This window comes from Ranitomeya imitator, chromosome 3, assembly GCF_032444005.1.
Source record: "Ranitomeya imitator isolate aRanImi1 chromosome 3, aRanImi1.pri, whole genome shotgun sequence".
NCBI lineage: Eukaryota > Metazoa > Chordata > Amphibia > Anura > Dendrobatidae > Ranitomeya > Ranitomeya imitator.
Window position 1 is genome coordinate 100,405,645 of NC_091284.1, and position 12,260 is coordinate 100,417,904.

At 42.8% G+C, this 12,260-nt stretch overlaps 1 protein-coding gene across 1 annotated transcript in view; it reads right to left on the reverse strand.

Annotated features, from left to right (window-relative positions):
* Window positions 1-10,663: 10,663 nt before the first annotated feature.
* Window positions 10,664-12,260, reverse strand: part of NEK8 (NIMA related kinase 8) — a 109,028-nt gene continuing 107,431 nt past the window's right edge. Inside the window, exon 15 of the mRNA XM_069761217.1 lies at window positions 10,664-11,293. Within this exon, the coding sequence (XP_069617318.1) occupies window positions 11,268-11,293 (26 nt within the window). The 3' untranslated portion in view covers window positions 10,664-11,267. The remainder of the gene's footprint in view (window positions 11,294-12,260) is intronic.

Sequence of the window (12,260 nt, forward strand, 5' to 3'; positions counted from 1 at the left end):
CAAACGCAATGTGACACCTGCAGACCATTCCATCTAAGTCTGCATTCAAATGGCACTCCTTCCCTTCTGAGCCCTCCCATGTGCCCAAACAGTGGTTCCCCCCACATATGGTGTATCATCGCACTCAGAACAAATTGGGCAACAAATTTTGGGGTCCAATTTCTCCTGTTACCCTCAGGAAAATACAAAACTGGGGGCTAAAAAAATAATTTTTGTGGGAAAAAAATTTTGTTTTATGTTTACGGCTCTGCATTATAAACTTCTGTGAAGCACTTGTTGGGTCAAAGTGCTCACCACACCTCTAGATAAGTTCCTTAGGGGGTCTACTTTCCAAAATGGTGTCACTTGTGGGGGGTTTCAATGTTTAGCCACATCAGGGGCTCTCCAAACGAAACATGGCGTCCCATCTCAATTCCAGTCAATTTTGCATTGAAAAGTCAAATGGCACTCCTTCGCTTCCGAGCTCTGCCATGCGCCCAAACAGTGGTTTACCCCCACATGTGGGGTATTGGCATACTCAGGACAAATTGTACAACAATGTTTGGGGTCCATTTTCTCCTGTTACCCTTGGTAAAATAAAACAAATTGGAGCTGAATTAAATTTTTTGTGAAAAAAAGTTAAATGTTCATTTTTATTTAAACATTCAAAAAATTCCTGTGAAGCACCACAAGGGTTAATAAACTTCTTGAATATGGTTTTGAGCACCTTGAGGGGTGTAGTTTTTAGAATGGTGTCACACTTGGGTATTTTCTATCATATAGACCCCTCAAAATGACTTCAAATGAGATGTGGTCCCTAAAATAAAATGGTGTTGTAGAAATGAGAAATTGCTGGTCAACTTTTAACCCTTATAACTCCCTAACAAAAAAAAATTTTGGTTCCAAAATTGTGCTGATGTAAAGTAGACATGTGGGAAATGTTACTTATTAAGTATTTTGTGTGACATATCTCTGTGATTTAATTGCATAAAAATTCAAAGTTGGAAAATTGCGAAATTTTCATAATTTTCGCCAAATTTCCGTTTTTTTCACAAATAAACGCAGGTACTATCAAAGAATTTTTACCATTGTCATGAAGTACAATATGTCACGAGAAAACAATGTCAGAATCACCAGGATCCATTGAAGCGTTCCAGAGTTATAACCTCAAAGGGACAGTGGTCAGAATTGTAAAAATTGGCCCGGTCATTAACGTGCAAACCACCCTTGGGGGTAAAGGGGTTAATAATCGGGCCAGCTCGGCTACTTTGGTTTCGCCGTTTTTCTGCAATTCTGGTTTCCATCCTCGTTTCTCTTCAGGGCAGGTTGAGTCTTCAGACTGTCCTGGTGTGGATACTGTGGTGGATAGGTTGCAGCAGATTTGGACTCATGTAGTGGACAATTTGACATTGTCCCAAGAGAAGGCTCAACGTTTCGCTAACCGCAGGCGCTGTGTGGGTCCCCGACTTCGTGTTGGGGATTTGGTTTGGTTGTCGTCTCGTTATATTCCTATGAAAGTTTCCTCTCCTAAGTTTAAGCCTCGTTTCATTGGTCCGTATAGGATTTCTGAGGTTCTTAATCCTGTGTCTTTTCGCTTGACCCTTCCAGCTTCTTTTTCCATCCATAATGTATTCTATAGGTCATTGTTGCGGAGATACGTGGCACCTGTGGTTCCATCCGTTGATCCTCCTGCCCCGGTTTTGGTTGAGGGGGAGTTGGAGTATATAGTGGAGAAGATTTTGGATTCTCGTATTTCGAGACGGAAACTCCAGTACCTGGTTAAGTGGAAGGGTTATGGTCAGGAAGATAATTCCTGGGTCTTTGCCTCTGATGTTCATGCTGCCGATCTGGTTTGTGTCTTTCATTTGGCTCATCCTGGTCGGCCTGGGGACTCTGGTGAGGGTTCGGCGACCCCTCCTCAAGGGGGGGTACTGTTGTGAATTCTGTGGTCAAGCTCCCTCCTGTGGCCATGAGTGGTACTGCGGCTGGTTCTGTCTATGAGCTTCCTTTGGTGGATGTGAGTGGGGCTGCGGCTTCTGAGTTTCCTTCCTCAGGTGACGAGGTTAAGTCGTTAGGTGCTCCTCTATTTAACTCCACCTAGTTCTTTGTTCCTGGCCTCCAATGTTCCAGTATTGGTCTTGCTCTCTCCTGGATCGTTCTTGTGGCCTGTCTTCACTGCATAAGCTAAGTTCTGCTTGTGTTACTTTTGTTTGCTATTTTTTCTGTCCAGCTTGCTATATTGGTTTTTCTTGCTTGCTGGAAGCTCTGGGACGCAGAGGGAGCACCTCCGTACCGTTAGTCGGTGCGGAGGGTCTTTTTGCGCCCTCTGCGTGGTTGTTTGTAGGTTTTTGTGCTGACCGCAAAGCTATCTTTCCTATCTTCGGTCTATTCAGTAAGTCGGGCCTCACTTTGCTAAAATCTATTTCATCCCTGTTTGTATTTTCATCTTTACTCACAGTCATTATATGTGGGGGGCTGCCTTTTCCTTTGGGGAATTTCTCTGAGGCAAGGTAGGCTTATTTTTCTATCTTCAGGGCTAGCTAGTTTCTCAGGCTGTGCCCGAGGCGCCTAGGTCTGGTCAGGAGCGCTCCACGGCTACCTCTAGTGTTGTGTGATAGGATTAGGGATTGCGGTCAGCAGAGTTCCCACGTCTCAGAGCTCGTCCTATGTTATTAGTAACTATCAGGTCACTTTGTGTGCTCTTAACCACCAGGTCTATTGTGGTTCTGAATCACCAGTTCATAACACACTGCATAAAATCTGAAGCCATATATTCAATTGCAAACAATATTAATCATTCCCCTGGAAATTAATCGACGGATGCCATCATGTACCTGAGGAGGCTGGTGGTCAAAAACCCTCAAGTGACCGCAAAAATAAGATTTGGTGGCAACAGGTACTGAAGATCTCCATGCCCGAACGCTAAGATGTACTGATACAAAAGTACCAATATACTAAAAAAATAGAATTAGAAAAAATAAATAAAATACATTTTGATATTCTGATGGATTGATAAAATGAAATGGGAACTTTTAGGGCCTATGGATTAGGAGTATGTCTGGAGGCACATAAGTTGAAAATAACACCCTACCTACAGTGAAGCATAGTAGTGACTCGGTGATGTTCTGGGGGCTGCTTTGCTTCCTCCACCCCTGGAAACCTGCAGCGTGTGTAATGCAAATTGGATTCAATCAAGTATCTTGAAATTTTAGGAGAAACCGTCACGCCTTCTGTGAGGAAGCTGAAGCTTGGTTGTCATTGGACCTCCCAACAGAACAATAACCACCATGGCTTTGTTTTAGAAGAAGTCTTGGAAGATTCTGGAGTGGCTGTCACAGTCATCTGACTTGAACCCCATAGAAAATATTTGATGGGATTTGGATAAGGCAATTGAAGCATACAAACCCAATAGTATCAGTGACCTGGAGGTCACTGCCCATGATGAATGGGCTAAGATTTCTATAGAAAACTGCCTGAAATTGATGTCTGGCTATGAATCCTATGCAGCTGGTCATAACAGCCAAAGAGTGCTCTACAAAGTACTAAACACACTTGTCCTGAAGGGATTCAAAAACTCGGAGACTGCAGAAGTGGTATTTTGTGATGAAGTTTGAGAAACTACTTGTTAGGTCGGCTTCACACTTGCGAGTTTTACGGACGTAAGAGCGCAGAAACTACGTCCGTAAAACTCGCAAAACAAACGGCACAATTATTCTCTATGCCCCTGCTCCTATCTGCCGTATTAAACTGATCAGTATTATACGGCTTTCTACGGCCGTAGAAAATCGCAGCATGCTGCGTTTGTCACCGTATTGCGCAAATAAAACGTCAATGAAAGTCTATGGAAGCCCCAAAAATACGGATAACACATGGACCAGCAGTGTGACTTGCGAGAAATACGCAGCGGTGTTAGCGAGAAAAGCCGGTAATTCATTGCGGTGTACAGTAAAATCACACTGACAGCTTACAGTAGAATAGGTAGAATAAATGTGTACATATATATATATATATATATATTAATATTTCTCCAGCAAAAGAAAAAAATGAAGTGCACTTACCCGTATATGCTGGTCACAATACTTTATTCGGACATGGTACAAAAAGTGCAGGGAGGGATGTGAAAAAAGCGGACAACGATCGTTTCGTGCCTCAGCACTTCAACGGGTCCAAACGGCTCAGCTCCCTGGCTCGAGATCATAAGAGGCGCCCTCTGCTGGTTGTCCTCATATGAACTCGAACCAGGGAGCTTTCTAGGAAAGTTCCCACGATCTAGGAACAGCCAGCAGAGGGCGCCTCACCGCAAATGCAGGTAAGTATAGGTCAATGACCTACTTTACCTACATTCTACGGGGTTTTGCAGGCATGAGCAACGTTGCATTAGCAAAGCTCGTGGCTGCAAAATATTTTAACCCCTTCAGATGGATTTACATCGTTGGACTTTACAGATCTGAGGAAGGTAAGGATATTGTTGGTTTATTATGTTTTTTTTTTGTTACAGAACGAGGGTCTTCAGTCATTGGATTGGGCGTTCAATAAAATATTACAACAACCTTTGTTTTTATTTCATTAAAAGAATTTTTAATAATGTGTTTGTGTATTTTTTTAACCCTTTACTAGTATTGGATTAATAATGGATAGGTGTCATAATTGACGCCTCTCCATTATTAATTTGGCTTAATGTCACCTTACAATAGCAAGGTGGCATTAACCCTTCATTACCCCATATCCCATCGCTACCCGGGAATGGGAAGAGAGTGGCCAAGTGCCAGAATAGTCGCATCTTCCAGATGTGCCTTTTCTGGGGTGGCTGGGGGCAGATGTTTTTAGCCAGGGGGGGGGGCAATAACCGTGGACCCTCTCTAGGCTATTAATATCTGCCCTCAGTCACTGGCTTTACTACTCTGGCGGAGAAAATTGTGCGGGAGCCCACGCCAATTTTTTCCGCCATTTAACCCCTTAATTTACTAGCTAGAACGGCCAAATTTTGCATAGACACACTACTAACATTAGTAGTGTGGAATATGCAAAAAAAATGGGGATATGAGATGGTTTACTGTATGTAAACCAGGTCTCATATCATGTCGGGTTTTAGGAAGGAGAAAGCAAAAGCCGGTAATTGAATTACCGGCTTTCTGCTACATCGCGCTGGATGAAATATTTATATATATATACATATATGTGTCTACTGATATATATATATATATATATATACATACATACAGTAGATATGTTTTTTTTTTTTTTTTACACATGGAACCCTTGTATAGCCGTATGTCGGTTTTGCAAGCCTGCGAGATAAACACGCAGTACGGATGACATACGGATTACATACGGAGGATGCCATGTGCAAAATACGCTGAAACACCCTGCCTACGGAGGAGCTACGGACCACTATTTTCAGGACTTTTCAGCGTATTACGGCCGTAATATACGGACCATATTTTCATACGCTGAATGTGAAGCCGGCCTTAGAGTAGTTATTGTTGAACGAGTTGTTTGGTGTATTGCAAAGAGTAGAAAGTTTGCAAATTTTACTAATAAATCTTATTTGTCATTGGGGTTGAATAATTTTGATTGCAAGTTTAGACCTAATACATAATATCATAAAAATATTTGGAGTGACCATGGTAATAACATGTGTCACTATGTTATATCTGTCATGGCCACTCCTTCCGCTCATACTTACCCACTGCGGCACGCTCCTCCTGCAGGCGCGCGTCCTCTCCTTCATTCTTCTCCGCTCCCTGGTTCTCAATGGGTGCACGTGCGCACCGCCCACTCCAGCACTTCCTCTTTCTGATTTACAGGCGCTCTGTATCTCCTCTCTGTGATCCTGGAGGACCGTGACCCGGAAGTCCTCCAGCACTCCATGTATATAAGGTGATTCCTTCCTCTGCTCCTTGCCTGTCATTAGTGTTTCTGTGACTCAGGTCCACCTTTGTCTTTGCACTGCCTGTTGTGAGTCCCCACTCTGTCCAGCCAGTTCAGCTTCTCTGTCTCTCCCAGGCTTCCTTGTCTCCTCGTCCAGTCCAGTCCTCCCAGTGTCCTCTCCGTACTCTGTTAATCTGGTGTCTCTGTCCTGTCCTGCTTCCTTTGTGTCTTCCCTTTCGCAGTGCTCCTTTGGTCTCGCCTGTACCCAGCTCTTACCTAACTGTACTTCATCTTTCCCCGCTCTGTCCGTCCTACGCCTAGCTTTTCTATTTTGTACCTCCTACTACCTGTCTCCGGGTTCCAGCTTCTGCGGCAATAGTCTACCTTGGGTCTGCCCCTAACGCTCCCTGTACAGGGTGTGGCCTACCTGGTCAGTTCACCCTTGGCAGTTTCGTTGTCGTGGATCTGCAGGTCCACCCCAGGTATTCCAAAAGATCTCACAATAGGACTGTACTCGGATGACATTTGAGTGCAGTCTGATTGTCACAATATCATCTGCAGCGAACACTTTAACCCATCATTCTAGATCTCTTACCACGCTCCACACAGCGTTTAGGATAGGATGCCATGAATTACATGTATGTGTTGAATATTCTATGTATATTATGAAGTGGACACAAATATCAGGGATATGTAGTCATCACATCAGGAAGACATTTGTTGTGAATTCTGTGGCAGAGCTCCCTCCTGTGGTCACAAGTGGTACTTCGGCTGATTCTCTCTGGGAGCTTCCGTTTGTGGAGGAAACTGGTACTGCTGCTTCTGAGTTTCCTCCCTCAGGTGATCTGGTGAGGTCGTTAGGTGCTTCTCTACTTAACCCCACCTAATGCTTTGATTCATGCTTCCTGTCAATGTTCCACTGTTGGACTTGGGTTTCTCTGGATCATTCCTGTGGCCTGCTGCTCTGCATAGCTAAGTGCTTCTTTGCTATTTGTTGCTATTTTTTCTGTCCAGCTTGTCTATTTGTTTTGCTGGAAGCTCTGGGACGCAAGGGGTGTACCTCCGTGCCGTTAGTTCGGTACGGAGGGTCTTTTTGCCCCTTTGCGTGGTTTTCTTTAGGGTTTTGTGTAGACCGCAAAGTTATCTTTCCTATCCTCGTTCTGTCTAGAATATCGGGCCTCACTTTGCTGAATCTATTTCATCCCTAAGTTTGTCTTTTCATCTTACTCACAGTCATTATATGTGGGGGGCTGCCTTTTCCTTTGGGGTATTTCTCTGAGGCAAGGTAGCCTTATTTTTTCTATCTTCAGGCTAGTTAGTTTCTCAGGCTGTGCCGAGTTGCATAGGTAGCGTTAGGCGCAATCCACGGCTGCCTCTAGTTGTGTTTGGAGAGGATCAGGGATTGCGGTCTGCAGAGTTCCCACGTCTCAGAGCTCGTTCTATTATTTTGGGTTATTGTCAGATCACTGTATGTGCTCTGACCTCCATGTCCATTGTGATACTGAATTGCCTCTCATAACAGACATTTTCTAACTGAATCTACTCATTGAAAGTTCAATTGTGGTTCCCCCTACAAGAGATAGAGGGTTAACCCTCTGTTAGTATCGTACCCACCCTTCCCCAGAGGGCAGATCCTTCAACTAAACATTGCGTTCATCTGCCAAAATTCACTGACCTACTTTTTTTCTATTATTTGCTTCTTTCATCTTGGGATTATAAAACAATTCAATTTTATAATTAAATTATAATTTTATTTATGCTGCGTGATGACCTTTTCTAAAATAAAAGCCTTTTCTATATTTCTCCATAGTTCCTCTGGGCTGCGTCTTAGAATGCTGGCACTGCGACTTCCCTCTCCCTCCGTCCTCTGCTGTCTCTGATGGGAGTTCGGATCAGGCATCATCCAGAGAAATGTCATGTGCATTTATACTGAGGAAACTAGTGAGGAGGCAGCTTATATAACCTTGGGCATGGAGAAGGAGCAAAAACTGCAAAGCCTGTATACTGTTAAATAGTAAGGATTGACGGTGAAGGACCAATCATTATTTATATCCATCCTCTACCCAGCAAGCAGAATCGTTCTGGTTACATGCCAAGGACATTTGCTAGCCAGAAGAATATTTTTTAAACCATGCTAGGACAACGGACCACAGTGCCGGCAACCATGTTATGATGTTTTGGTGGATGTACAGTACAGACCAAAAGTTTGGACACACCTTCTCATTTAAAGATTTTTCTGTATTTTCATGACTATGAAAATTGTAAATTCACACTGAAGGCATCAAAACTATGAATTATCACATGTGGAATTATATACTTAACAAAAAAGTGTGAAACAACTGAAATTATGTCTTCTATATTCTAGGTTCTTCAAAGTAGCCACCTTTTGCTTTGATGACTGCTTTGCACACTCTTGGCATTCTCTTGATAAGGGGTCCAGCATTGGACAGTATTCAGGTCAGTACAACTACCCCTTAGGGCTCATTCAGACATCAGGTTTTTTTCACTTACACAAAAAAAAATAGTCTGATCGTCAGTGTTTGATCCGTTTTTACAAACTATGATTTTCATGTATGGAAAAATACATACATATATTGTAAAGATTCTCCTTTTCATTGTCATCCGTGTGCTGTCAGTGATTTTCACAGACCCATAGACTTGTATGCGTAATTTCCATCCATGACACTAATAAAAAACAGTTACCGTATGTCTGTTGTTTTTTTTCCGGACACATAGTCCACAAAGAAGCAAGGCTACGTGAACAGCCCTATAAACTATAATGGGTATGTATTCTATTCTTGAAAAACACTGATCGAACAGGGACATGAAAAACATACGTCTGAAAGAGGCCTAAAGGTATCTATACAAACTGACAGCCCCAAAAATCATTGAAAAAAGTCAACAAGCCTTTTTTTGTCAAACTTTCACCTAAAAGTTTAATTCAGTTCCTATAATGTTTTCCTGCATCAGATGGCTGCACAATGCTCGAACTAAAGAGAACACTTTCCAGAAAGAAAATTGCAAGAGCAAATGTTCTATTCAGATCTTGAATAAGCAAGAAATGTTGTAAGATTTCTGCTCTGAAGCCGGCGTCATTCAGAATGCAGGTCCTGGACTCTAGCACTGGATCAGTACAAGATACCAAATATTTGCAAAACTATTTTTTTTTATGTACATTTATTTTTATATGTAAGGTTAGACGTAAAGAGCTTACCCAGCAATACAAAAAATGAATGAAAACAGCAAATGCTGGAAAACGATGAAAATCAATAATACTCACATAATGCCCCCTTCCCCATCCAGTTCAGAAACTGTGGCAGTTCTCCAGGCCTTTGTTTACAAATAGCCAACATGTGACTGCTGCAGCCAATCATTGGTCTCAGTGCTCACATGCCATACTACTGGCTTAAGGATATCAACACCCTTTATCAAGGTGTGCAGAATTATTAGGCAACTTGATTTCTTTAGGCAAAATGGGCCAAAAAATTGTATTTATCGGACTTTGAAAAGTCAAACATTGTTATAAGTCTTACAAAGGGATGCAGCATTCTTGAAAATCATCTCCCTCCGTCTCTTTCCTCCAGCGTCATAGGACTCGTCTGCAGCGTCAGCTTGTGATCACTCTGACGCTGCAGTGCAGATGAGTCGTATAACGCTGGAGGAAACAGGTGGAGGGAGATGGGGACAGTCGCAGAGACTAACTGCACATGTGCCAGATTCCCGGCCCTGCAGTGTGAATACATCAGCACACACTGCGGGCGGGATCACTAGATCAGCTGATGGGACTTGCAGAGCAGCGCGCACGGCGCATGCCAGAAATATGAGAGCACAGCGCAGGCGCCGGGTACGTGAATACAAACAGAAGAGGCGGCGCACTGAGGGGACAATTGACGGCTGGGAGGTGGTTGAGTCCAGGGGAAAAACGTGCAGAATACAGGTATGGCGCGCAATTTGTAAAACTTAATATTTCAGCATTATTAGGGAGCACAAACATAAGAGCCACCTTCACAGAATGCAGCCTTAGTGCTGCTAAAGGTGGCTCTTTTACTTAAAAAAACGCCTGGGGGGGGTTACAGGTTCCCTTAAAGGCTTTAGAATTATTAACCTTATAGATTTACTGAGAGTGCTGTAGTTATTCAATAATAAAATTAATCATGAGAAATGCAAATTGCCTAAAAATTGCGCACAGTGTAATGTGTATGGCGGCCTTTACTCTCCCCCCTTATTTAGGTACCACAAAAGAGCTGTTATCAAGCCCTTCACCCTCTGCGCCATGTGTCCTTGTTTACATAACAAAGGTAACAAGTGAAATGCAGAAAAATGGGAACATCTGCCTCTTCTGTGCTGCTGTGGCCAACGTGAAGCTGATATTTTTCTTTCTAGTTCCCATCTGGTTTTGACTTCATCCCATCATTGATCTTCCCTGATATTTTGTCCCAACTCTGATCACCTTCCTTACGACGTTGTATATTCTGACCTGAATTACTGTTTTATTGCCATATCCCTGGCCGGCTTCTTCAGCAACGCATGGCCACCAGTGACTTCTGCAGGGGTCAAATTCTGCAATGTGCATTACATAACCTATAGGGAGGTGCATATTGCACAATGCAGAGATCTCAGCTGCAATGTACAGAGCTTCCCACTCATTTTATGCCACTTCAGTGCCCCTCCGCGTCGTGGCCTGACACCGGCTCCCCCTAAATTGTACATTGCATATACAGTTGTGCTCAAAAGTTTACATACCCTGGCAGAATTTTTGCTTTCTTGGCCTTTTTTCAAAGAATATGAATGATAACACCAAAACTTTCTCCACTCATGGTTAGTGGTTGGGTGAAGCCATTTATTGTCAAACTACTGTGCTTTCTCTTTTTAAATCACAATGACAACCCAAAACATCCAAATGACCCTGATCAGAAGTTCACATACCCTGATGATTTTGGCCTGATAACATGCACAGAAGTTGACACAAATGGGTTTGAATGGCTCCTAAAGGTAACATCCTCACCTGTGACCTCTTTCAGTGTAATCAGTGTGTGCATAACAGCTGAGTGAGTTTCTGGGATCCAGGCAGACTCTTCCATACAACCAGAGGGTAGGGTCTTTCATAAAATCATATCCACTTTGCATTAACTGTTAATGATAGAGGAGTTTCTGTGCAAAAAATGCCATAAAAAACGCACTGTTTAGTTTACGTGAGAACACGGCTTTATAGTTGGTTGAACCTCTTTTCAAAGTGCACGACGCAACCAGGCTCCTAACCGCTGGTTATTATATGGCAGTCTTGAGAATTTTCAGTATCTTGGCCTGCCTGTTTGTTGCAGCCATAGATTTTGGTTGCATCGTTGTGTAACAAATAATTGGGATATACAGAATTTCACTCGTGGACAAATGATCTGATCTCTCTTGTCGTTCTTCTCTCACACAGAAACATCTTCAATGCCGGCTGTAGGAATAATGGAAACAAGCTGTTACTTGATGAGGACACGAGGAGGAGATATTTCCCACTGTGGCTTTAAGTCGTGGGACACTGATATCACTAACAAGTAGACTGAGAGGTTCATGATTCCGTGCATCGACCGCTTGTCTCTGGGAGAGATAAACCACCGCTGATTCTATACAAGACGGATTATTATTTAATGTGTCGCCCCCAAAACAAAGCAAAAAAGGAAGTAATAGGAATAGAGCTCTTCACTGGATGTATTAGTACCTGAATGCATCAAATTATGTATTCACTTCAGAATTTATCCTTAAAAAACTTAAAATATGTCCTCAAAATTAGCGCCTACGATTTGAGATGCAGAAATGACTGCTAAGGCCCATCTTATAAGGGTAGAGCCGCTAAATAAGTCTGCCTGTCCAGGCTTCTATAATACGTTCGGGTCACTGGTATAGTGTGACCATTTCCTACTCAGCTTGAGAAAATCTGGAGTTTATGTATAATAAATTCAATAATCCTCCCTTAAAATAAAAAAAATAAAAAAATCAATATGCAGTAGTCAATATGCAAGCATTTTTTCTTTGTACTGAATATTTTCCTTAAAAATATGCTAAATATTACCGACAAAAGATGTCACTGCTTAAATATGACTGTCACTCTGACTGTCAGTGGTGGTGCGGTACTTTTTAGATTCCAATACGATCCCATTCACTTTCATGATGCGGTGATCTTTGGCTGAGTGACTTGGGCCCTTTCACACATTATTTCTGTCCACTTTCACTAGTCCCGTCGAGCTTACATCCAAACCCCCGGTAAAACAGGATTCGGACGTATGTGCCAACGGTGCCATAGACAATAATGGTGCTGACAGGGTCAACGTGTGCTGTGTTGTGCATCATTTTCGAGTGTATACGCCTACTGGAGGCGGACACATAGACATAGTAGACTGCATCTGGGTGTCTGCCTCCAGTAG